The sequence below is a fragment of the Silene latifolia genome, chromosome 5, assembly GCF_048544455.1.
Source record: "Silene latifolia isolate original U9 population chromosome 5, ASM4854445v1, whole genome shotgun sequence".
In the NCBI taxonomy this organism is placed as follows: Eukaryota; Viridiplantae; Streptophyta; class Magnoliopsida; order Caryophyllales; family Caryophyllaceae; genus Silene; species Silene latifolia.
This window is the reverse complement of record NC_133530.1, coordinates 17,077,416-17,105,140: the sequence shown is the minus strand read 5'-3', so window position 1 is coordinate 17,105,140 and position 27,725 is coordinate 17,077,416. Positions and strand designations below refer to the sequence as shown.

The 27,725-nt window shown below is 37.5% G+C and overlaps 1 protein-coding gene, 2 long non-coding RNA genes and 1 other non-coding gene across 6 annotated transcripts in view; 1 reads left to right on the top strand and 3 right to left on the bottom strand.

Moving 5' to 3' along the window:
* Nucleotides 1–27,725, bottom strand: part of LOC141656894 (uncharacterized) — a 141,224-nt gene that overhangs the window by 88,926 nt on the left and 24,573 nt on the right. The gene's annotated exons all lie outside the window — the stretch shown is intronic.
* On the bottom strand, nt 159–27,725 carry LOC141656885 (uncharacterized). Of its 2 annotated transcripts, none has more exons than XR_012548604.1 (3): nt 27,479–27,725; nt 27,084–27,229; nt 159–597 (listed from the first exon to the last, which is right to left on the bottom strand). It is a non-coding gene; the product is annotated as an uncharacterized LOC141656885 (long non-coding RNA). The 2 variants fall into 2 exon arrangements; XR_012548605.1 differs by lacking the exon at nt 159–597 and adding an exon at nt 4,467–4,753 and having other exon boundaries at nt 26,739–27,229.
* On the top strand, nt 689–4,298 carry LOC141657913 (wall-associated receptor kinase 5-like). The gene is made up of 3 exons (XM_074465309.1): nt 689–1,583; nt 2,710–2,880; nt 3,106–4,298. The coding sequence occupies exons 1-3, from the start codon at nt 689–691 to the stop codon at nt 4,296–4,298; spliced, it is 2,259 nt and encodes a 752-aa protein (XP_074321410.1).
* LOC141658203 (small nucleolar RNA R71) lies at nt 13,995–14,101 on the bottom strand. Its single transcript, XR_012549103.1, has one exon. It is a non-coding gene; the product is annotated as a small nucleolar RNA R71 (small nucleolar RNA).

Sequence of the window (27,725 nt, the reverse complement as noted above, 5' to 3'; positions counted from 1 at the left end):
GCTTTGACAACATCAAGCAAATGTTAAACTCCAAGAACTAATCAATCAAGTTTACAAAACCGTATCAGGTATACGATTTTGCTCACCCATACATTACTCAGTCAGCATCAAAATCTATAATGTTTACTTGGAAGTATTTCTCAGATGACTGCACAGGCTTTGACAACATCAACCAAATGTTAAACTCGAAAGAATTAATCAAGTTTACTTTACACAGTCAATAGCAACTAGCCAACTACACATTGTAAAATGAGAGAAGAAAAATACAATTTGACATAATCAGATACTAGTTGAAATTAATAATTTTAACATTAATATTTTGGCAAGAATTTAATAATAGTTTTAATACCCGAGTAATTGTTTACTCAGATATACAATTCTTATATAAGATCAACTATGCCATATTGCTAACTGCGAAGTAATACTCTATTTTGTTGAATCTCTCAAATTTCATGCAGCACCAGTCTTAGCTTCTTAATTTTGTCGATATCACGATCATATGGCTGCTATTTTGTTGATATTTCAAATTTTCAATCAACTTGCTCCATGATTTTGCTGAAATATTCGGCTTTTCGACGTTCTCAGCCTGCTTAAATTCTGACATTCCAAACAATCATGTTCATAACCAAAAAAGCAATTAATCACTTCTTTTTCTAAGATCATTAAACCAAAAAATAACCCATTAAGCATGGGTTACGAAAAGCATGCCCTACTATTTCTCATTAATTTGGTTCTAACACCATTAATCTCGAGTTATGAACCACCATCATCACTTGTTATCGCGCCACATTGTACCTCAGAGTGTGGAGGGATTGCCATCCCTTACCCATTTGGCATAGAAAAGGGGTGTTACTTTGAAGATATGGATAATCCTGATTCTTACCCCATAATGAGCGTCAAATGTAACGATACTTTTAATCCTCCAAAACCAATTCTCGGTACAAACATCCAAATATTAAACATTTCCTTAGAAGAGGCCGATATTCGCATTAATAGTCGTATAGCATATGATTGCTACAACCCTAATGGTAATTGGAGTAGATCCTCAAACTTAGTACAGTTTACAATATCTAGCAGCAAAAACAAGTTTGTGGCAATAGGGTGTGACACCTACGCCTGGTTTACTGGCATACGCTATGGCAAGGAATACCACACAGGATGCATGACAAGGTGTGGCGAACTAGATGATGTCGTAGACAACGACTGTAATGGCGTTGGTTGTTGTGAAGTTTCCATACCTGATGGGATAACCAACATAAGTGTCAACGCATACAGCTTTTACAACCATACTTATGTTGATTTTAACCCGTGTAGTGCAGCATACACTGTGGCAAATGATGCCTTCACTTTTTCCCAACGTAATTTGACTCAGGATTTGAGTTATTATTCGGATTTGCCTTTGGTTCCTGTCATATTCAATTGGGGAATCGGAATGAAGAATTGTTCGGAAGCTAAAAAAGACGGGAGTTGCTTGTGTAAGAGCAACACAATTTGCTCTAACTTAAAGCCTGACATAGAAGGATATCGTTGTGATTGCGAGGATGGGTTTTCTGGGAATCCATACCTTCCACAAGGCTGCCAAGGTAACAAAAGTCCAGTCATTTTCATCTCCATTTGTTGATCATCAATCTTCAAAGAATTTGTGAAAATATCTGCATTTCTCTATTATTAAATTTGCTTGAATATTTGCTTTAATTTGTTCAATTAACATCTCGTTACAAAGTTATGAAGCTACCCACCTACTATAAAGTATGTTCACTTTAGTTTGTTATTTCATTTACCTTGGTTAAAATGATCTCAACCTAAAAGTCAAACCAAACCGAAAACTCTCAACTGTCCTGTTTTATTTAACTTAAAACACATTTTCTCACTTGTATCCTTTTTTTTTTTGAAGATAAAAATCACACGTGTTCTTCTATATAACCCATTTTACATGATTGACGAGTCTCATATCCACCTCCCCCTTGGTATGAAAAACCAATACCTCTTGGGTTTGAGATTTTGAGGTATGGATATCAAAATTATATTTTTGTGAACCAAACACAAGGTATGAAATTTGTTCATTCTAAACATTACGTGATATATAGCTAAATTGTGTGAACCAAACACCCTCTTATTATACTTAAACTTTTTGTTCGTTCGTTATTGGTGAATATATTATAACACAAACAAGAAGAATTCCTAAACTCCTAAGGAATAGGATGTAAAAAGAGTTTACAAAATGTATGAAGCCGTTGAAAACCAATCTGAATCTTCTCTGTTTCTTCCCCTCTCCATATCCTTCCATTTCCTCTCAATGGTTCGGGATGATCTAGGGTCAATTATTTGTTGAGGTAAAGAATGAATAATGTTGTAAAATTGTTCCATTAGATGAAATGGAAAGAAATTGTGAAAAAAAGAAACGAAGAGGATCTATACTAGCTGAAAATGGACAAAAACGGTGTAAAAACAAGGTAGCTAACAATTATTTTGCGTGTGAAAGAATAGTACTGACAGTGTCACATAATAACACCCTATCTTTGATTTGTAGTCTTATTATTTTGTACAAATATTAAACTCTCTGATTAGATTTTTTTTATACTATGTGGTACTCTTATTTTACTCGAGTTTAAAAATTCTCTTTGGAAATACTTGCTACTTTAAATCTCTAATTCTGCTCTTCTGTTCGCCCTTAACATTGTTCGCACTATTTTTGTTGTACTTGATTAGATATTGATGAGTGTAAGGGAACAAATGATTGTGAGAAACCAGAATATTGCCAGAACAAGGATGGGGGCTATCTTTGCAAATGCCCAGAGGGCTACTATGGAAGCGCAACAAAAACTAATCGTTGCATCTCTAATAAAAAACCTTGGCTTGTACCTGTTATTGTCACTGCAGGTACGCAAAGATATCAAAATATAATAATAAACAAATATACCGAAAGGGTTATTCCCGATCATCAATTCTTGTGTAAAACGAACTCAAAATAAGTTTATTACCTCCTACATAAAAATGATTTATTTTTCTTATTTAATGTTTTCCTAAATCTAGTTTAGGTTATGTCGCCTCTTAGGAGACTTTCTCCTTCCCAATTCACAAATGAATTGATGCTTTATCTCGTAGGAATTGGTGGGGGTATCATAATTTTGCTCATAATCGCCTTTATCATACATTGGAGACATGGAGAAAGGAAACTCACAAAATTAAGAGAAAAGAACTTTCGAGATAATGGAGGTGAAATTTTACATCAAAAGGTGTCTCGAATGGATGTTCTAAAGATTTTCACAGCACAAGAGTTAGAAAACGCGACCGACAAATACAACGAATCTAATATAATCGGAAGAGGCGGATTTGGGGTTGTTTATAAGGGAATATTAACGAATAATCATCATGTTGCAATCAAAAGATCTCTTAAGGTGGATCCTAATCAAGTTGAGCAGTTCATCAACGAAGTTCTTGTACTCTCACAAATCAACAATCGCAATGTAGTCAAGTTATTAGGATGTTGTCTCGAGACTGAAGTACCATTGCTAGTGTACGAGTTTATAAAAAATGGCACTTTATTCGATCATTTACACGACGAAGGGAAAGCATCTCAATTTACATGGAACTTGCGATTGGGGATAGCATCGGAAATTGCTGACGTATTAGCATATCTACACACCACAATCTCAACCCCGATCATTCATAGAGATATGAAGTCGATGAATGTACTCTTAGATGAAAGTTATACGGCTAAGGTGGCTGATTTTGGCGCTTCAAAATTGGTTCCATTGGACCAAGGTCAATTAGCCACTATGGTGGTGGGAACACAAGGATACCTGGACCCCGAATACATGCAAACGTTCGAATTAACTGAAAAGAGTGATGTTTATAGTTTCGGAGTGGTGTTGCTTGAGCTATTAACCAAGGAAAAGGCGCTATCTTATGGCAAGCCGGAAGCTGAGCGATGCCTTGCTACGTATTTTCTTCGTAAGATGAGAGAGGACAGTTTGTTCGACATTGTTGACAAAAACATAACGAATGGTCCGATACAAATAGCACAAATAAAGGAAGTTGCTAATCTAGCAAAATGGTGCTTGAGGTTGAAAGGAGACAATAGGCCAACAATGAAGGAAGCAGCCATGGAACTAGAAGGAATTAAGAGAATGGGAAGCCATCAAAAGTATAGAAGTGGAAAATCATTTGATAAGCTCGAAAATTATGGAGACCATTCGGTAAGAATTCCAATAAATGATGATGGTAACACTAGTGGTAAGGACTCTGATCTATACAGTCTCCCTAATTTTGTCTCACCCCTTGGAGATGGGAGGTAATAATATTTCGTGGCGAGCAATGTTACTCATCTTCTCTTTCCAACCTTTTTCTGTCAGCCAAATAAATTAGTTGTAAATTTTTGGTTACTTGGACGAGATTACGTAAAATGAGCACACTTTTATATGATGATGAGAGGAGAAGGTTAGAGAGACTGTACAATAGAGGCGGTAGACAGTTTTGCTAACGTTTCATATACGTTCTGGTGAAGGGTGATTTATTTTTTATGTGGCTAGTGGCTACATGATGAATGTAATTGAGTGAATATGTTTTTTTTTTCCGTTGTACAAGAGTCCTAATATAGGCTCAAATTAATATAAAAAGTTTTCTCACATTTATGTCTTTAGTATTTACATCTAATAATCCGGTAGTAATGCAATTGGTAGAATCTTACCCATTAAAAAAACTTGCTCATAATTTTCAAGAAAACATATATATGAAATGGAAGGAGTAGTAACTGTTGAGTTTATGGATTCAAGTACCTAAGAGGGGGAGGGGGTGAATTAGGTACCCTTTTTAAAATTTTAACTTCAACTTTATTGGATTAAAGTAAGTTAAGTGAACAAAAGAGTTTAGAGGATACTTTGAATAATATTGAAAGATTGAACAAGTATCGCGATGAATGTTTGCTGAAGTATGAAAGCAACAATCGTTCTGACTGTATCTATTTGTCTCAGTTTGTGGAGTATTACTGCAGACCAAATACGACAGTATGATGAACTGTTGCTTCTAAGTTTAAGCGAAGCAAAACAAACAAACAAAGAAAGAAAGCAGCGCGGAATTAAAGAGATAAACAATGAACACGAGTTTTTGAATTGGTTCGGCAAATACTAAAGTGCCTACGTCCAATCTACCTTTTTATTACTTTCCTTTAGTGATCTACTCCGACAACTAAAAGACCCTTGTAATAAAAGACGCCAACCTACTCCGGTTGCAAAGCTAGTACAAGAACTACTCCGTTCTATGACAAGCTAACTCGCAATCTACTCCGATTGCCAACTCACAACCTACTCCGGTTGTCAAGAGTTAAAGACTACTCCGTCCTAAACTCTACTAACACACTTAAAATGTAAGGGATCAAGTTTCCACTAACACATTCTTAGCAAAGAATAGAGGTGGACAACTTTTACAAGATCAACACTTTTAAGCAAGAGAGTTTAGTATAGAAAAGCAACAGTGGCCACGACTGTAGAAACTGAAAGACACTTGAAGACTTTTAAAGGATTTTGCAAATTAAAGACGATTTTAAGCTTTAAAAATACTTTGCAAATATGGAAGAATTAAATCAGAAAAGTCTTGGGGATTTAATGAAGGAGGGACTCGGTATTTATAGAGGAGGTGAGTGAAGGGGTTGCTAGGGTTTTGAAGGGTCAAAGACTTTGCATGTGAGGGACAATAGCAACCACCTAATAACTTGCACCAAAAAGGAGTCTTTTGCAAAGGTAAGAATAGAGAAAGAAGGTTTGAAAGACAACCTTAAATGCTCATGTAATTTCAGAAAACAAAGGATGTGAGACAAGTCACACAAAGACAAATTAACACCAAAATGGCAAAAAGCAACTTTTGTTTTCTTAAAAACCAAGGGATTGAATTTGCACAAAGAGGAAACATTTTGAATAATTCAAACCATTCTTTATTGGATACTACCTCCTCAAATAAAAATCTGAATTTCTCTCTTTGAAAATATGAGTCACGTGAAAGTATTTGAAAGACACAAAGGAAGCTTCAAGTTTTACGAGTTGTGGCCTAGTCCACTCAGCTGTTTGCTTGTTGAAGCAACAGTCATCTGGACTGTTTCTATTACTCTGCTATACTTAACTTTCTCACTTGTACATTAGATGACACACGACTAATTACAATGGGATTAATAACAACTTCAACACTTCTTAATCCAAGCTTGATTACATCATTAATCCTGAAAAGGTAAACTAAGATAACACAAATCAAATGGGCATGTTATCATCAACATAAGGAACCCAACAAATTCCCCCTTTGATGATGACAAGCCCCAAACGAATGTATAAGCAATGTAAACACCTTAATTCAAGATTTTAAGCAAGCAAGATCAAATGATAGAGAAGGGACAATATTACCTTACCTTACCATGACAATTTTACATTGCCCCAAAACAAGAATCAAGCTAAGAAGGTTAGACAAGACATTAGTTTAATCAATAAGCAAGGAGATTTAAAGCATGAGTTTACCTTTTCCCCCTCTTGACATCATCAAAAGGATAGAGATGTCACAAGCATTAGAGTGCAAATAGTCCTAAGAAGACACAAAAAGACACATGTAATTGTAACAAGGTAACAAGGTCAACATAAACAAAGATTAAACATAAGTTAATCAAAGTTCAACATGGCTAAAGATAGTTTAAAATACACCACCAAATGTCAAGATAACAAGCAAAGAAAATAGTCTTAGAAAGGCACAACCGGTGGGACAAAAGATGTAAGGCAAAAGACAAGTGTGATTATGGGCAAATTTAGGGTGCGGAAGTTTGGTCATCATTTTGGAGGATAATGAAGAGGATTGAAAAAGGTGGAGGTTTGACAATGAAGGGCCGAGTCACAGTCATCTCAACTGTTGCATTGGATTTTGTTATATTGAAACCACCAAGGTATGCATCGATATACCTTCTCAACATATGATGAAAGAGCATCAACTTCTCATATTTTCCTGAGTACACGACATGTGATGGGGAAACATCAACTTCTTATATGTTGCTCTCATTTCATGAAAATTCTTGACAAATTTGATCTTGACCTTTGAGCATAGCAACAGTGGCATACACTGTGACTTCCTTTCAATTTCTTCCAAATTTTTGCTTTCCTTCGTTTCTCAAGACCGTCGCATTTTTCAATTTCATCTATCTCGTTTCCAATAATCACTTTGACATTTCACATATTGCCTTCCGTTTTTTTTTTTTTTTTTTTTTTTTTTTTTTTTTGATTTTCCAACCAACTTCAATTTTTAATTTCATCTATCTCCGTTTTCTAACCAACTTCCCGATCATCTCTTGATACATATGTAGAACATAGACCTTTGCGACGATGAAGTAGCTTTCTCCTTTCTTTTGTTAGCTTTCTTTGCCGGAATCGGATCTAACTCAGTAGACTTAGTCGGATCCTCATTCAAATCAATTGGAGTTTCTTCAATTTCATCGACATTCACCGTAACCGTTTCAGAGGAAGAGCTTGGGACAATAGAGTTTTTCTTCCGACCACCACGTGTGCGCCGTCCTACCATAGTGGAGATGGGGATGTCGTCGGATGATGGAGAGTCAGTGAGGTTCGGTGATGGTTGAGGGTTTGGTAGATCTGGGTTTGGTTGAGGTGATGGAGTCGTGTTTGAAGTTTGAGGAGGGAATGCGTAGGAGGTTTTGGTTGAGGTCATTGTTGGTGTTGTTGATGTCGGTGGGTGTGATGTGACAGGTGGTGAGGTCAAGTTTGTTGGTTTGATGGGTATGTGGGTATTGAAAGATGTCTTGACCATGGTGGGTTAATAGGTAGGTGAGATGAGGGAGTTTTGTGGATTTGGAGATGAAAGGATAAGTGGGTTGTGAGATTTCGGTGGGTTGAGGGAGTTTGGACGATGGGTTGTAGGTAGGAAGTGGCCAAATAAATGTGGTAAGTGAGGTAGTTGGCCCAATCTTGAACATATTTAATTACTCGAAATAAAAACGCAAGGTAGCATATAATAAACGTAAATTTAGATATGAGGTTGAGTGATTACCGACTCACAAATACGGTGTCAATTTTTTGGTCCAAAAATGATGTCAATGCACTTAGAATACTTAATAACATATATCCAATTTTAATTTAATCAATTAAGGAAATTTGTAAAACTCACACTAAAAATCACAAGCTATTAATTAACCCAATTTCAAGTCTAAATTTCTCAAAATGTTCTCTTGCAAGTGGCTTGGTAAAAATATCGGCAATTTGATTTTCGGTCTTGCAAAAGATAAGTTTAATATGTCCTTTTTCCACATGATCACGAATAAAATGGTGACGAATATCAATATGCTTGGTTTTAGAGTGTTGAATAGGATTTTTGGAAATATTTATTGCACTCGTATTATCACACATTAAAGGAATGGAGTCAAAAATAATACCAAAATCTAAGAGTTGTTGTTTTACCCAAAGGAGTTGAGAACAACAATGTGCCGCACTAACGTACTCACTTTCGGCCGTAGAAAGAGCTACCGTGTTTTGTTTCTTTGAGGCCCAAGAAGTCAAGCAAGGACCCAAGAACGTTGCAATTCCGGAGGTACTCTTTCTATCCACCGTGCACCCCGCATAGTCCGCATCCGAAAAGCCTATAAGATCAAAAGGACAATATAAGGGGTACCAAAGGTAAAGATTTTGTGTTCCAATCAAATACCGAAGAATTCGTTTAACGGCTTTGAAATGTGATTCTTTCGGATTTGCTTGGAACCTAGCACATAAGCATACACTAAAGAGAATGTCGGGACGACTTGCGGTCAAGTAAAGAAGTGAGCCTATCATACCTCTATACACCTTATCACTAACATTCTTACCGAGTTCATCTTTGTCCAATTTGGACCCGGCTACCATAGGTGTATCATGAGGCTTACCATTAGTCATCCCAAATTTCTTAAGCATTTCTTTGATGTACTTTTGTTGATGGATCATGATTCCATCCTTTGATTGCTTAATTTGGAGCCCAAGGAAGAATCCTAGCTCACCCATCATGCTCATTTCAAACTCCGATTTCATTAGTTCCGAAAAATATAAGTAAAGGAGTTCATTTGTTGCACCAAATATAATGTCATCAACATATACTTGTACGACCAACAGTTCGTCTGACTGTTGCTTCAAGAACAATGTTTTGTCTACGGAGCCTCTTTTAAAACCATTTTCAATAAGGAATTTAGACAATCTATCGTACCAACATCTTGGTGCTTGTTTTAAACCATAAAGAGCTTTGTCTAATTTGAAAACATGGTTAGGCAAATCATTGTTCTCAAAACCCGGTGGTTGCTCTACAAAGACATCTTCTTCCAAATATCCATTTAAGAAAGCGGTTTTGACATCCATTTGGAAGAGTTTAATGCCTTTGTGAGCCGCAAAAGCTATAAGCAATCGTATGGCCTCAAGTCTAGCTACCGGTGCATAGGTTTCATCGTAATCAATACCCTCTTGTTGGTTATAACCTTGCACCACTAGTCTAGCCTTGTTCCTTACAATTTCTCCCGAGTCATCAAGCTTGTTGCGAAAGACCCACCTAGTACCAATGACGGTACGATTAGGCGGTCTAGGGACTAAGTGCCATACCTCATTTCGTTTGAATTGATTGAGCTCATCTTGCATGGCAAGCACCCAATCTGCATCGATCAAGGCGATGTTACATTTGAAGGTTCAATTTGAGAAAGGAATGCATTGTGGGCACAATACTCATTGAGGTGAGCAAGATTGTTGACGGATGATCTTGTTCGAATTCCCGAGTTGAGATCACTTGTGAGATTAGTGAGTGGATAAGAGCTTTGATGTTTCCACTTCTTTGGAACAATAGTTTCTTGTTCCCCCTCAAAGCAAGATCGATCACGATGGATCACATTATGCCTGGAAGGTTCTTCATCCTCACTGTTTTGGGCTACTTCGATTACGGAGGTGGATGCAACGATCGTTGGGTCTGTTGCTTCCAGAGAGGAATCGAAGTATCACGTGTTCCCCCGAGTTCTTTGCTCTCCTTTGAAGGTGACAGTCTCTGTCTCTGTTGCAATTCGATCTTTGGGAACTTCTTCATCCGTGAACACGAAGTCTTTTCGAACAAGACCAATCTCAAACTCATCATCCTCGTCCTCATCATCATCATCCATGTTTTGTACCTGTCCAAGCACACTAGATTCATCAAAAATGACATGGATGCTTTCTTCAATTAACAAGGTTCGTTTATTGTAAACTTTATAGGCCTTGCTTTGATCGGAGTATCCAATAAATACTCCTTCATCACTACGTGGATCGAACTTACCCAAGTTGTTTTTACCATTGTTGTGAACAAAACATTTGCTTCCAAAACATCTAAAATATGAAATGTTGGGTTTTCTACCACGCAATGATTCATAGGGAGTTTTATTTAAAATACTCCTTATCATGACACGATTATAAATGTAGCAAGCGGTATTTACCGCTTCATTTAAAAGTTCTTAGGCAACTTACTAGTTAATAACATTGTTCTAGCCATTCCTTCAAGGGTTCTATTCATCCTTTCAACCACACCATTTTGTTGTGGGGTTCTAGGAGCCGAGAAGTTATGGTCTACACCATTGTCATCACAATAAGCACCAAATGATGAGTTTTCGAATTCGGTTCCATGATCGGTTCTCATTGAAACAAGTTTTAAACCAAGTTTATTTTGAATCTTTCTTAACCAAATTAGAAACTCATCAAATGTCTCATCCTTAGAGCTTAGGAAGTGATAAATAGTATTTTAGTCACTTTTTACCCCGCATTTATATCTTATTTCGACTCGATTTTGTGTGCTTATACGGTTAAAAAGCTCACTTATTAACTAGTTTACAATAATTAGGTGTCTTAGTCATATTTAATATTTAATCGTATTTTTTTTTATTATAATACTCGCATTTCTATTAATTTACTAATTTATAATTATTAGTCATATTAGTTATATTTAATAATTACTCGCGTTTTCAATAACATTAGTATTAATATTATTTTATTGTTTATAATTTGTAGGCGAGGCATTATAATAGAACGGAGATTCAAGGGAGAGTAATTTGAGACGGAATTGAGACGATTCAAGACGGAGTCAAAGGATGAAAATGGGAAGTAAACAAAGCAAAATCAAAAGTCAACCATTGACTTGTCACCTTCCTCACCCCCTTCATTCACCTGCCATCATTCTCCACTCACCAAAATCGTCATTCAACCTCCATCACCATTAACTCACCTCCTCTGGCCTGCAAACAACCATCAACGAACCCCCGTTCCCTTTGTCCATTGAAGCAGCAACAACCCGACTTCACCACCATTAATCATTCATCACCATCGTCTTCATCAATTCAACCACCATAGCCGTTGTTCTCCGCACCACTCACTATGTCCCGCTCCCGTCACCAGCCACCACCATTTTTGCCGCCACCAACATCAATGACACCAGCAGCAACAATACACGAGCACCAACATCGCCATTGTCGACAACCACCATGCTCCAAAGAAGCGGCCGCCATCATCAAGCATGAACTCGGTATTGAAACCGAGTTAATTGGAATAGAAGCAATCGTTCTCTGAGTCGGGTCACCGGCTGCCGCCTACCCAACCGGCTGGGAATACGCAAAGAATTGACTCCATTTTCCGAGAGAACTCCCACCGGCCTTGTCACCGGTGGCGGTCAACCGCTCACAACTCAAATCGCATCAAAAATTCATCCCAGCCGGGTCACCGACCGCCGACACCCCCACCGGCTGGGAGAACCATTAAATTCATTGAAGTTTCCGGGGATTCCCAGGACGGTCACTTGACCGGTAGCCGGTAGGCCGGCTAGGCGTATCATGCTGCGTGATTTTCAATTTCCCCGTTTGATTTTCCCTTTTTTGTGTTTTAGACGATTCATCCCCTTTCCTCTTTAGTTTTGTTTTGACTTTTGAGTCATGTATCGTTTGGTGTCTTTAGTTAGATTAGAATTAGAATTATTATGATATTATTATTATTAAGTAGTAGTGGTATATTATTACTAGACTACTATAAAATATAACACCACATTACCCTTACACAACTTATTACACCACCCTTAGACATTAGATTAGAAATTAGTCCCTCCATTATTATTCTCTCAATATTGTAAAACCCTCATATTTCCTCTCTTATTTTCATTCAATAAAAAGTTGTTATCTTTCTTTAATTATTAGTTTAATTCTTCTTTTGTTCATTCAAGTTCTTCTCTTTTCATTAGTTTACAATTAGTAATTTTGGGTTGTATTTGGAGAATTGAAGAATCCTTCCATATTTCAATCCAAGTTCCTTTCTTTGCTATTGAGTGGGTATAATTTCTCTTCCTAATTTCATTTGTTTACATTTATTTTTCTTTCAAGTTTAATCTTAATTGTTTATGTTAGATTGTTGTTATTCTCTCTCTTGTTCATCTTTTCTCTTCTCACCATTGTTGTTTACAAGATTGAATCTTTGGTTTCTCATGTTAAAGATTGAGTCTTTGAGTTTATTGAGTTAAAGTTTGTGCCTTTAGTTTAATCTTCATTGTCTCTTGAATTAAATTGTCTTTCCTTATAATTTAAGTTGGATTGTTGCATGATTAGTAATAAAATTTGTACTTCCATTATGATTATGCATAAAGATTCCATCTTTATTATCTCCTTTGTCTTAAGAAACATGATTAGTGAGTAGTCTTCCACTAGGACTCGGTTTGACCCAATATGAGTAATTTCACTAATTGAATCTCGTAAAGGCTAATTATTTGGGGAAATTGGTGAGGGTAGTTTAGAGGATTGATTTTGGTTTATGGATTGATTTTTGGGTAGTGTCGATTTATGACCCTTGTCCACCAACGAGAGTTGGTTAGGTTGTGATTTGGATATCCTAATTCGACCCTATTGCTAACCTTGGTTGAGACCGAAAGGGAGAACCGGGTAGGGCACCTCTAAATTAGCGTTTGAAATCGACCCTAGTGAGAGGGAGTGGGATGACCCGGATTATGATGAGTACTTAATGACCTTGACCGATTTTTGACTTCCTCGGAAAAGTGCACATTTTTGGGGTTGTTGGGTGTTGAGTTAAGGATTCCGACCTTCGAACCCGAGAGGGGGGTTGGTGGGTAGTGCTAGTGTCCTACTTCGAACCCGAGAGGGGGGTCTTAGGCGAATTAGAGCCATCTCCTCCTTACTTGTCTACCCGAGTGATTAGCCTAGGGAATTAGTATGTGGAATTACGAATTGTTGTGGGAGAACCGAGTTCTAGGCCTTTTAATTATTTGAATTACAACTTTAATCCTCTCTTACTCATTTATCATCTTTTGTTAATTTGCATTTTATTTTATTTAGTTTAGTTGTTTAGTTTTAAACCTCATCCAAATATTTCCGACTTAGCTAAGCATAAGAATATAGACAATTAGTAATCACCCATGCTCCCTGTGGATTCGACCTCGACTACCCTACTACATTAGTTGAGTTATTCCTTGAGGGGGAGTGCGACAAACCCCGCTATCAAAATGGCGCCGTTGCCGGGGAGCATTGGCATGATATTAGTTGTTTTGTTCTAGTTTAGACTAGGTCTTTCTTTGTTACTAATCCCTTTGTTGAGTAAGTGGAAGGTGTTTTAGAAGAACCAACAATGGCCGCGTTTCCTATGAGGGATAATTTGGCTCCGAAGAAGGTGGTGAATCCAAGTATTGTCAAGCCACCTATTCAAGCCAATAACTTTGATGTGAAGGCTACTTTGTTGCAACTAGTCCAAGGAAACCAATTCGGAGGGGGAACCACCGAAAACCCCAATGAACATCTTAATGAATTCTTGGATAGTTGTGACATGTTTAAAGCAAATGGAGTGTCGGAGGATGCCATCCGCCTTAGGCTTTTTCCTTATTCCTTGAGGGGGAGTGCTAAGGAATGGTTGAAGAGTTGTGAGCCCGATTCATTTAGAACTTGGAATGATGTCTCCAAGGCCTTCTTGAACAAGTACTTTCCACCACAAAGGACCGCAAGAATCAAGAGTGAGCTTCAAGGCTTCACCCAACATGATGATGAGACCCTTTATGAGGCGTGGGAAAGATACAAAGGACTCCAAAGGTTGTGTCCTCATCACGGGATAGGAGAAGATGAGTTGATCAACAACTTTTATGAGGGGTTGAGCAATGAAATGAAAATGAACCTAGATTCCGGCTCGGGAAAAGGGGCATTAGATAAAATTGATCACAAGACGGCCAAGGAGCTTATTGAGGAAATGGCTTCCCGAACTTTTCATTGGAATAATGATAGGCACAAGAGGAAGGGAAAGACAACCGTTGAGTCGGCCAACAATGTTGAGGTTAAAGGGTTGATAGAAGAACTCAAGCAACAAATTGCTTTGTTGAACTCAAGAAACTCTTCATCAAATTGGTCACAAGTGTATTGTTGTGAGATTTGTGGAGATCAAGGGCATCCACCAAATGAATGTCCTTTGATGATGGGAGAGGCAAATTGTATGGAGCAAGTGAATGGAGTGTGGGAATCAATTCCGGCTAGACAAGCATTCAACAACAATCAATACCATCCCGGAATGAGAACCCACCCAAATTTTTCTCATGGCTCACAAAATGTCCAAAACCCCACTTTCCAACCAAAATCACAATTTACACCAAATTTCCAAGCCCAAAATCAAAATCCCACCTTTCAACCAAGACCACTATTTCAACCACTCAATCAACCAATTGACCCACCATTTCAACAAAATTCCCAACAATTTCAACAAAATTCTCAACCTTTTCAACAATCCACCCAACTTAAATCAAACATGGAGCTCATGATAGAGCAATTGATGAATTCTCAAACCCAATTCATCACTCATTCCAACCAAAGGCAAGAGGAGGCCACATCTTCTATCAACCAACTAAGGACTCAAATGCAAGCCTCCCAAAGAATGACGGATAATCAAATCTCTCAATTGGCTTCTCAAATAAGTCAATTTCAAGCCTCAAATGGAAAGTTTCCGGGTAAAACCGCGGAGAACCCAAAGACAATTAATGCTATACATTTGAGGAGTGGTAGGGAGTTGGAAGACCGGGTGTTCGTAAAGAGGAAAAAGAGTCGCAAACCGGAAGTTGTGGTTGAACCACAAAAAGTGGTTGAAGATGATCTTGTGGAAGTTGTTGTGGAGACTCCCATGCTTGTTGATGAATCCACCAAGGTTGTTGATGAACCTACCAAAATTGTTGAAAAACCCAAGGAACAAGTTGTGAGAACATATGTGCCACCAATTCCTTTTCCCCAAAGGTTGGCAAGGGCAAAGCTTGAGCAAAAGTATGGGAAATTCATGCACATGATGAAAGGTGTGAACATCACCATGCCTTTTATTGATGCCATCAAGGAGATACCCGCATATGAAAAATTCTTGAAGGAGTTGATTTCCAACAAAAATTCATTGGGTCCAAGTACCATGGTCAATTTATCACAAGAATGTAGTGCTATCCTATTGCACAAGATGCCACCAAAGCTTGAAGATCCGGGTAGTTTTTCCATACCATGCACAATTGGGACCGTTCATATTGAGAGAGCCTTGTGTGACTTGGGGGCTAGCATTAGCCTCATGCCTCTCAATATCTTCAAGAAATTGAAGGGTTTTGAACTTTCACCTACAAGAGTATCTTTGCAACTTGCGGATAGATCGGTGAGGTATCCAATTGGCCTTGTGGAAGATGTACCACTCAAAGTGGGAAAGCTTGTGATACCTTGCGACTTCTATGTGATGGATATTCCCGAGGATTCCAAAATTCCAATCATCCTAGGACGCCCTTGCCTTGCTACGGGGGGTGTCTTGATTGATGTGAAAAATGGCAAACTATCTCTTCAAGTTGGTGATGACAAGATAGAATTCTCGTTGGAAAATTCCATGAAATCTCCTTCTATGAGTGACTCTTGTTGTAGAGTGGATGTGTTGGAGGATTGTTTGAATGAGGATAATATTGAGCCTTCACACTTGGATCCATTGGAAGTTTGTCCAACAAACAAGGAGGGAAATGAAGGTCATCTTGTGTTAAGAGTTGATGTTAAAGGACATTTGGGTGAAGATGACTCAAGAGAAGATGAATTTGAAGACCAAATTAATGATGAGATTGAATCATTCTTGAACTCTCCGGATTCATTTGTTCTAAGCTCTTTTGAAGGTCCAATTTGGTCGGATAATTCCTCAAGTGATTGGGAAGCTCAAATTGATGCTTTGGAGGCGGCTCTCAATGGAAATAGTTCGGGTAAAAAGGAGAGTCAAGAAAATTGGGATAAAAATGACAACACCATGAACCTCAATGTTGAGAAGTTGATTCCTCCACCTACTATTCCTTACCAATTCCCTTACCTTGGTGACCAAGAAGAGAGTTGTCCAACAAGTGAAACTTATGAGATTCCGTTCCTCTTACCACCTAGCTACCATTTCAAGTTCAAGGGTTCTAACTATCAAGAGGACCCAAAAAAGGGAACCAAGGAGAGTAAGAGGAACCATGGGAAGAAGCGTTGGAAGAGAACTCGGGTGCGGTTTGTTATAGCTTGGAGCTACCTATGCTTGTTTGAGGGTTTTGCTAAAGCTTTTGACCGATTACTCCGTGCCTTGAGTGACATGGATTGCTTCAACCAACAAAATTTTGGATGAGAGGTTTGGTGGAGTCCCTTAAGAACCATCGCATAGTATAAATTCTCTTCCTTTGCTTCATTTATTTATGTTTTGCTTTCATTTGCATTTAGTTTACTTAACCGAATAGGAGTTAATCTAAATTAGCTCTCTTTGCACTCATGTAGTGTAGTTTGCATTGTCCTTTTAATTTAGCATATAGAATAATTCATGCATTACATTCATTAACCAAAAACCACTAAAAATTTGAAAAATCAAAAAAAAAAATCTTCAAAAAACATGTATTTTTTTCGAAATTTCCTCCACGCATTTATTTCCATTTGAAATATGTAAATAAATAAGTGTGGGGAGAAAATTCCATCATTTAAAAATACCAAAAACATGTTATTTATTTTCAAATATTCAAAAAAAAAATCAAAAAAACATGTTCTTACATTTTGGAAAATTCAAAAAATCAACAAAAATATGTTATTTATTCTTCCTATTCTCCCCCTATACTTTGTTCCATTGAGGACAATGTAAATTTCAAGTGTGGGGAGGGAAATATCTACTTTGTGCATATTGTTTATATTTGTGTATATTTGCTTGTTAATTTGAGAAAAATACAAAAATGCCTAAAAATTGAAAAAATTGAAAAATTTCAAAAATTTCAAAAAAAAATTGCATTGTTTATATTATATATATTGCATTTGTTCTAACCAATTTGATTGGCAACACATGAATCATCGGAGAAGACGCTTGGTAAAATTCTTCCAATTCTTTCTCCTTTATCCTTCCTTTTCTTTTTGTATATATAAGCATGGAGGAGGATGGGATTTGTGATGTGGGTGTTCCTTTTGGGAACCGTTTTGGATATGCGTGTGTTGTTGGTGTGTTGTTAGGACTAGAACTTGTATGCATTTAGATTAGACATGTATATATGTGTTCACTCTTGCATTCACGTAGCTTGTTCATATGTTTAGTTGCATTGCATACACGTTGCATCTTGTTTGTAAATATTTGCATAGAGGGTCTAAGGTGGAGGGCATATGTCGTCAATGATGATAATTGTTTTGCCCGTGTCATTTTCCTTTTGATAGCTCGTGCCTTTTGATGACACATGTTAGGGTTTTTGCTTGCAAAAACCCGGAAGTCTAGCTTAACGACCAAGTTGCGACCACCTTGTGAGACCGTGTTAGACCCTAGACTTGACCTAGGACCGACATAGCTACTAAAATGTGAGGATAGAGCCTCCTTATGGCCGGTCCATCAAACCGGCCCCGTTTAGGCCATGAGAGTAGTTCTCCTTACGTGGTATGTTATGTCAAAACGCACAAGTATGGTGCTCATTCCCTACCGTAGAAGTGTAGATGTGCATATTGAGACAATTTTGTTCAATAAAGTAACCTCACTTTAGCCAAATAAGCTTTTGTTATGCCCTTGAGTCAATTATTTCCTTTTGTTAACCCATTTTGAGCCTAAACCTAATCGTTTCTATTGCCAACAAATTAACTACATCCCATAAACAACTCACCTTGGTTGAGTAGTTCGTCATTGTGGTTCTTTTGTGGAGTATATTTGGGTTGAAATTTTGACTCTCCTTGAGGTGTATGATCTTAATGTCACATGAGTGAAATGCAACTTTGGCTACTTTTGTTTAATAAGAGGTGAACAAGTCGTGAAAAATGCAAGAAAGGAAATCAAAGAAAAAAAAAAGAAAAAAAAAAATGAAGAAGAAAAACAAATAGAAAAGGAGAAAAATGAAATGAAAAAGCAAAAAGAAAAGAATGTATATTTTTGTCTCAAATAAAGGGTTGGTAATTTGCAAATTGAGTTTGTTTTGAAGAGTATTGAATAATTTTTGAAAATGACAATCTTGTCATATTTTGTGAAGGAATTCATTTGCATTGGTTGAGTTTAGTGAATTGGTTATATGTGTCGACTACTCAATCCGATAGCCTCACATGTCATAAAACGGTGTTTGCACCGATCCCTTTTCACCTAACCCAAGCCCCATTACAACCCGATTGTCTCTTGTATGCGCATCATTTGACATTTCTCTTGCGGAAATTGGATATAGTACCATATTAGATTGCGGGCATGCTTCGCAAGTCGAGTTAGGAGAGTGATTTTGGTTACTTTTTGTCACAAAAATCACCCCATTCTTTCATTTGAGTGACTAGTGAAACCCGTGAGAGTCGGTCTTTGGTCTCCTTTTGGTCAAAGGGTTGATATGGAGTCGAATCTTGAGTGTGTCGTGTCATTCTTGGGAGTATAGCGAAGTACTTCCCCTTTCCCGCCAAGAATTTGTTTCTTTGGCATTCCGTGTTGTCAATGTTGGTTACTTGAGCTAGAATTAGGGAGTCTACACCTTGGTAAGACCCGGAGACGACATCCTCCACTAATGACTCTCTATATTCGATTTTTTGAAAGCAAAACGGCCGCTTAGATGAGGAAAGCGGTTTGACTTTTTGTAGATGCATCCATTGTTTGTTTCGTGCTTCATGATAGGATGTGTCAAAATTTTCCGCAAGCCCCCACTTGCCTTGCATCGGAATGCATACCTCATTGTGTTTTGGTGTGAGTTGAAGGGACGGAGAAGGCCCGTTAATTGTCTTTCATCGGATATTATTAGTTTAGCTATTCTTTTATATTAAGGGTCTCGGTCTAGTTTAAATGAGCTTACTCGAGGACGAGTAAGGTTTAAGTGTGGGGAGGTTTGATAAATAGTATTTTAGTCACTTTTTACCCCGCATTTATATCTTATTTCGACTCGATTTTGTGTGCTTATACGGTTAAAAAGCTCACTTATTAACTAGTTTACAATAATTAGGTGTCTTAGTCATATTTAATATTTAATCGTATTTTTTTTTATTATAATACTCGCATTTCTATTAATTTACTAATTTATAATTATTAGTCATATTAGTTATATTTAATAATTACTCGCGTTTTCAATAACATTAGTATTAATATTATTTTATTGTTTATAATTTGTAGGCGAGGCATTATAATAGAACGGAGATTCAAGGGAGAGTAATTTGAGACGGAATTGAGACGATTCAAGACGGAGTCAAAGGATGAAAATGGGAAGTAAACAAAGCAAAATCAAAAGTCAACCATTGACTTGTCACCTTCCTCACCCCCTTCATTCACCTGCCATCATTCTCCACTCACCAAAATCGTCATTCAACCTCCATCACCATTAACTCACCTCCTCGCCTGCAAACAACCATCAACGAACCCCGTTCCCTTTGTCCATTGAAGAAAATAACCCGACTTCACCACCATTAATCATTCATCACCATCGTCTTCATCAATTCAACCACCATAGCCGCTTGTTCTCCCGCACCACTCACTATGTCCCGCTCCGTCACCACCACCACCATTTTTGCCGCCACCAACATCAATGACACCAGCAAGAACAATACACGAGCACCAACATCGCCATTGTCGACAACCACCATGCTCCAAAGAAGCAGCCGCCATCATCAAGCATGAACTCGGTATTGAAACCGAGTTAATTGGAATAGAAGCAATCGTTCTCTGAGTCGGGTCACCGGCTGCCGCCTACCCAACCGGCTGGGAATACGCAAAGAATTGACTCCATTTTCCAGAGAACTCCCAGCCGGCCTTGTCACCGGTGGCCGGTCAACCGGCTCACAACTCAAATCGCATCAAAAATTCATCCCCAGCCGGGTCACCGACCGCCGACACCCCCACCGGCTGGGAGAACCATTAAATTCATTGAAGTTTCCAGGGGATTCCCAGACGGTCACTTGACCGGTAGCCGGTAGGCCGGCTAGGCGTATCATGCTGCGTGATTTTCAATTTCCCCGTTTGATTTTCCCTTTTTTGTGTTTTAGACGATTCATCCCCTTTCCTCTTTAGTTTTGTTTTGACTTTTGAGTCATGTATCGTTTGGTGTCTTTAGTTAGATTAGAATTAGAATTATTATGATATTATTATTATTAAGTAGTAGTGGTATATTATTACTAGACTACTATAAAATATAACACCACATTACCCTTACACAACTTATTACACCACCCTTAGACATTAGATTAGAAATTAGTCCCTCCATTATTATTCTCTCAATATTGTAAAACCCTCATATTTCCTCTCTTATTTTCATTCAATAAAAAGTTGTTATCTTTCTTTAATTATTAGTTTAATTCTTCTTTTGTTCATTCAAGTTCTTCTCTTTTCATTAGTTTACAATTAGTAATTTTGGGTTGTATTTGGAGAATTGAAGAATCCTTCCATATTTCAATCCAAGTTCCTTTCTTTGCTATTGAGTGGGTATAATTTCTCTTCCTAATTTCATTTGTTTACATTTATTTTTCTTTCAAGTTTAATCTTAATTGTTTATGTTAGATTGTTGTTATTCTCTCTCTTGTTCATCTTTTCTCTTCTCACCATTGTTGTTTACAAGATTGAATCTTTGGTTTCTCATGTTAAAGATTGAGTCTTTGAGTTTATTGAGTTAAAGTTTGTGCCTTTAGTTTAATCTTCATTGTCTCTTGAATTAAATTGTCTTTCCTTATAATTTAAGTTGGATTGTTGCATGATTAGTAATAAAATTTGTACTTCCATTATGATTATGCATAAAGATTCCATCTTTATTATCTCCTTTGTCTTAAGAAACATGATTAGTGAGTAGTCTTCCACTAGGACTCGGTTTGACCCAATATGAGTAATTTCACTAATTGAATCTCGTAAAGGCTAATTATTTGGGGAAATTGGTGAGGGTAGTTTAGAGGATTGATTTTGGTTTATGGATTGATTTTTGGGTAGTGTCGATTTATGACCCTTGTCCACCAACGAGAGTTGGTTAGGTTGTGATTTGGATATCCGGAATTCGACCCTATTGCTAACCTTGGTTGAGACCGAAAGGGAGAACCGGGTAGGGCACCTCTAAATTAGCGTTTGAAATCGACCCTAGTGAGAGGGAGTGGGATGACCCGGATTATGATGAGTACTTAATGACCTTGACCGATTTTTGACTTCCTCGGAAAAGTGCACATTTTTGGGGTTGTTGGGTGTTGAGTTAAGGATTCCGACCTTCGAACCCGAGAGGGGGGTTGGTGGGTAGTGCTAGTGTCCTACTTCGAACCCGAGAGGGGGGTCTTAGGCGAATTAGAGCCATCTCCTCCTTACTTGTCTACCCGAGTGATTAGCCTAGGGAATTAGTATGTGGAATTACGAATTGTTGTGGGAGAACCGAGTTCTAGGCCTTTTAATTATTTGAATTACAACTTTAATCCTCTCTTACTCATTTATCATCTTTTGTTAATTTGCATTTTATTTTATTTAGTTTAGTTGTTTAGTTTTAAACCTCATCCAAATATTTCCGACTTAGCTAAGCATAAGAATATAGACAATTAGTAATCACCCATGCTCCCTGTGGATTCGACCTCGACTACCCTACTACATTAGTTGAGTTATTTGTTTGATCGGGGGAGTGCGACAAACCCCGCTATCAGGAAGAGTGCCCAAACAAACCTAGAGTAATCATCAACAATGACACACACATAACGACTACCACCTCTACTTCTAGTTCTCATTGGTCCACACAAGTCGATATGTAAAAGTTGCAAAGGTTGAGATGTACTCATAATTCTTTTGGATTTGAAGGAACTTTTAACATGTTTACCTCTAGCACATTCATCACATACTTTATCAATTTCAAATTTTATATTAGGAATGCCTTCAACCAAATCAAGTCTTTTAAGGGTATTAAGAGTTTTTGTACTAACATGACCAAACCTTTTATGCCATAACCAAGGATCATTGTTCATTACACTCATGCAAGACATGGTGTGACCGGATAGAGAGTTCAAATTAGTCAAGTAAACATCTTTGACACGTCTACCTTCGAGTATTAGTTCATTAGTAGTGGCATCAAAAATTCGACACACATTAGCATGAAATTCAACAACATTACCCTTATCACAAAGTTGAGAAATACTAAGGAGATTATGTTTCAAACCTTTGACAAGCCGCACATTGTCGACACAAAGTAAGGATGACTTACCAACTTTTCCAATACCAATTACTTCACCTTTCTTGTTGTCACCAAACCTTACCGTGCCACCATTATACGCTTTAAGTGAGAGGAATTGGCTTCTATCACCCGTCATGTGACGAGAGCATCCACTATCCAAGTACCAATTGCGGCCGCCTCTCACCAAGCCCTACACAAGATTAGTTTTTGAGTTTAGGAACCCAAATGAATTTGGGTCCCTTTTTGTGATCAACATAACTTGTGGTGTCTTTCTTAATGTCCATTTCTTTTAATGCTTTGGTGTTCTTATCAATGTCATCAAAACGTTTTGTACAACCATTAAAAACATGGCCATTGTCACCACAATAATTGCAAATGATGTATTCGGGAAGACCTACATACTTCCTTCCTCTAAAATCGTTTTTAGGCTTCTGGATGCAACAGTCAGTCTGACTGTTCCATTTGAACCCCAAACCAGCAGATTTCTCACATTTCTCGGTTTGATTCGTGAGGAAGTTTAACACGGTTTGACTTCCTTCCCATTTTTCAGTGATGTTCTTAGCATTAACAAGTTCATTGGTCAAGTCATGGACACGTGAGAGAAGATGCAAATTCTTTTCCTTTTCTCTTTTAAGTTCATCATTTTTAGCACTTTCTATGGACAATCTTTTCTCAACAATGAAGTCATGGGTGTGATTATTGAGTTTAGACACAAGATAAATGATTCTTTCTTTGGACTCTTCATACTTAGATGTCATCTTGTCAAGTCTTTGGTTTAGATCAACGATTTCATCGGATCTATGATGAGGAGAAGAGCTAGAAGTGCTACATTCGGGCATACCCTTTTGAAAGAAGGTAAGCCTATCATGGAGATATTCTATTTCGTTCTTGAGACAAACAACCTCACTTTTAAGACACTCATTTTCATTTTCCAACCATTCACCTTTTCTTTTAAACTTGTCTAAATCGTGGTCAGAAGCAACAGTCTTAGAGACTGTTTCTCTTAAGTCTACAACTTCAACTACAAGGTCATAGATCTCATTTTCAAGAGCATCTTTGTCCTTCAAAATGTCATCACGTTCCTTGGTTAGTTGGGAAACTTGCATCACCAAAGTTGTGTTGACATTTTCAAGGTCAGAGATGTCCGTGGGGGTCAACCTAAGACGCTCTAGTTCTTTAGTCAAATGTTTGTTTAACTTGTTGACTCTTTTGACTTCATTATATGCCTCAGAAGTGACAGTAACGCAGTCTGTTGCTTTTAATTCATTTTTCAGATTAAAGTTCTCTTGAGCAATTTCCTCAATCTCATTTTGCATAATGTCAAGCTTATTAGTTTGAGACCGACACTTATCAAAAAGTTGATCAAGAAGCTTACATACTTTCTCTTTGGAGTAAGTTCTAGCCTTGGCCTTTAGATTGTTTACCTCGTTGTCGGAATCGGAGTCGGAATCGTCGGGGTTAGCCATGAGACATCTTAAGTGTTCAAGTTTTGGGTTTTTTGAGACTTTTTCTTTACCATGATTTGCAAGACACATTTTAGCCTCAAGTTCCTCCTCGATGAGTTCCTCATCTTCCTCGGAGTCGGACATTCCCCATATAGCACTCATGACTCTATGTTTATAGTCTTTTTTAACCTTTTCTCTTCTTTCCTTAGATTTGATTTCCTCCCACTTGGGACATTCTTTAATTTGATGAATTTTGTCACCACATTTAAAGCATCCCACGGTGGAAGTAGGTCGTCTCTTAGGAAAGCGCTTTTTCGAGTAATTATTAGTGAACTTTTTGTTACCTTGTCCATTTATCAACCCGGCTAAGTTTCTTGTGAACATAGCAAACTCGTCTTCCTCCTCATCTTCTTCATCACTTGGAGAAGATGTGAGGGCGAGACTCTTTCCCTTTGATGACTCACTAGAATGCTTATCGAGATTAAACTCGTGAGCCATTAGTGATCCCATTAGTTCATGAAGAGATAGGGTTGACAAATCTTTAGCTTCCTCTATGGCGGTGACTTTAGGTTGCCATTTAGGGGTTAGACTACGAAGGATTTTTCGAATGATGTCCTCGGACTCGAAATTCCTTCCTAGACTTTGAAGCTCATTAATTATACAAGAAAAACGAGAAGAAAAATTATTTAAAGACTCGTCCTTTGACATTCTAAACATTTCATATTGTTGCATGAGAAGGTCAATACGGTGTTTTCTTACTTGGGATGTCCCTTCATATGCAAGTACAAGGGAATCCCAAATGGATTTTGCCGTAGGACACCCGGAGATTCGACTAACTTCCCCCTCACCAACACAACGTTGAAGAATCGACATTGCTTTGGAATTCTTTTCGGCAAGCTTGAAGTCGTTCTCATTGTAATTTCTTTCCTCTTTTGTCTTGGTGAAACCGTTAAGAATATCGGTTTCCTCAATGGCAAGAGGTCCATTTTGGATGATGTTCCAACATTGATAATCGATACTTTTGATGTAATGTTCCATTTTGAGTTTCCACCATCCAAAATTCGAACCGGTAAAGACCGGGATCTTGGAGTGTTTCTCGGAATCCATTACCCACGAATCAAACTCTAAGGCGGTTAGCCTCGATCAAGAGCACGAGGCTCTGATACCAATTGTTGAGTTTATGGATTCAAGTAACTAAGAGGGGGAGGGGGTGAATTAGGTACCCTTTTTAAAATTTTAACTTCAACTTTATTGGATTAAAGTAAGTTAAGTGAACAAAAGAGTTTAGAGGATACTTTGAATAATATTGAAAGATTGAACAAGTATCGCGATGAATGTTTGCTGAAGTATGAAAGCAACAATCGTTCGATCGTATCTATTTGTCTCGGTTTGTGAGTATTACTGCAGACCAAATACGACAAGATGATGAAATGTTGCTTCTAAGTTTAAGCGAAACAAAACAAACAAACAAAGAAAGAAAGCAGCGGAATTAAAGAGATAAACAATGAACACGAGTTTTTGAATTGGTTCGGCAAATACTAAAGTGCCTACGTCCAATCTACCTTTTTATTACTTTCCTTTAGTGATCTACTCCGACAACTAAAAGACCCTTGTAATAAAAGACGCCAACCTACTCCGGTTGCAAAGCTAGTACAAGAACTACTCCGTTCTATGACAAGCTAACTCGCAATCTACTCCGATTGCCAACTCACAACCTACTCCGGTTGTCAAGAGTTAAAGACTACTCCGTCCTAAACTCTACTAACACACTTAAAATGTAAGGGATCAAGTTTCCACTAACACATTCTTAGCAAAGAATAGAGGTGGACAACTTTTACAAGATCAACACTTTTAAGCAAGAGAGTTTAGTATAGAAAAGCAACAAAGGGCCACGATCGTAGAAAACCGAAAGACACTTGAAGACTTTTAAAGGATTTTGCAAATTAAAGACGATTTTAAGCTTTAAAAATACTTTGCAAATATGGAAGAATTAAATCGAAAAAGTCTTGGGGATTTAATGAAGGAGGGACTCGGTATTTATAGAGGAGGTGAGTGAAGGGGTTGCTAGGGTTTTGAAGGGTCAAAGACTTTGCATGTGAGGGACAATAGCAACCACCTAATAACTTGCACCAAAAAGGAGTCTTTTGCAAAGGTAAGAATAGAGAAAGAAGGTTTGAAAGACAACCTTAAATGCTCATGTAATTTCAGAAAACAAAGGATGTGAGACAAGTCACACAAAGACAAGTTAACACCAAAATGGCAAAAAGCAACTTTTGTTTTCTTAAAAACCAAGGGATTGAATTTGCACAAAGAGGAAACATTTTGAATAATTCAAATCATTCTTTATTGGATACTACCTCCTCAAATAAAAATCTGAATTTCTCTCTTTGAAAATATGAGTCACGTGAAAGTATTTGAAAGACACAAAGGAAGCTTCAAGTTTTACGAGTTGTGGCCTAGTCCACTCAGCTGTTTGCTCGTTGAAGCAACAGTCATCTGGACTGTTTCTATTACTCTGCTATACTTAACTTTCTCACTTGTACATTAGATGACACACGACTAATTACAATGGGATTAATAACAACTTCAACACTTCTTAATCCAAGCTTGATTACATCATTAATCCTGAAAAGGTAAACTAAGATAACACAAATCAAATGGGCATGTTATCATCAACATAAGGAACCCAACAGTAACTACTCCTAATAACTAACATAACCCAACCTCACTCAAATAACAATTTACATAGCCCAACCATGAAAGCGGTGCTGGGGCTTGGGCGGAGGGATTCGAATTCAGCATCTCAACTGTTGAGGAACATAAACACTAGAGGACACAGGATTTGAGGAACGGGGACAATTCAAGAAAAACAAATTGCAGGCTATAAACAAACTAAATAGCTTAATCAGATAAGAAGCTACCTAACAGCAGTACAACACACCACGAGTTATAATGCAAAACGACTGTTGCAGGCAGCGGACGACCATTTTTGATAAAACACAACATGAATGAAATTGAAGATCATGTGACGAAAAGAGTTACTTTAATCTGCACCTGGGGAAGGATTTTCCCAATAAACATCAGTCTTTTAGAACCAAAATGATCACTACGAGTTACGACAAACTTGCATACATTCCAGAAGCTAGCACCATTGTTGATTACTTGATTCAGCTCTTTCAAGTGCATTGCTGAATGTTTGAACAAACATGAGTTAATTAAAATCTTATAAATTCAACATGCAGGAACAATGTGTAAACAATTCAATTGATCAAACTAATACAAAAGCAATCAAACAATCAACTAACCAATAATCATAATTAAAGAGGAAAACAGGAAAAAAAATATGACAATCAAATCAAATTAACTAATAAATTAGGGTTTTGAAGTAATTGCGAATTCAAGTTAAACACAGAAAGAATTAACTCAGTCACACTTACAATTAGGCAAATTGACTGATAATGTAGTACTACAATTAGTCGAATAGAGATTATATCTCATTGATAGGATCTTATATAGTAAAGGACACTTTGATTGTTTACTAATTACATGATCAAATCAGAAAACTTAGAAAAAATTGAATTAGGGTTTGTGATCTGGGAAAATTAAACTTATTAATTGAAATTGTATTAGTAAATGAAAGAGGAAGAGGTGCTGTGCTAGATTGAAAGCTCGAGCTCTTAAAAT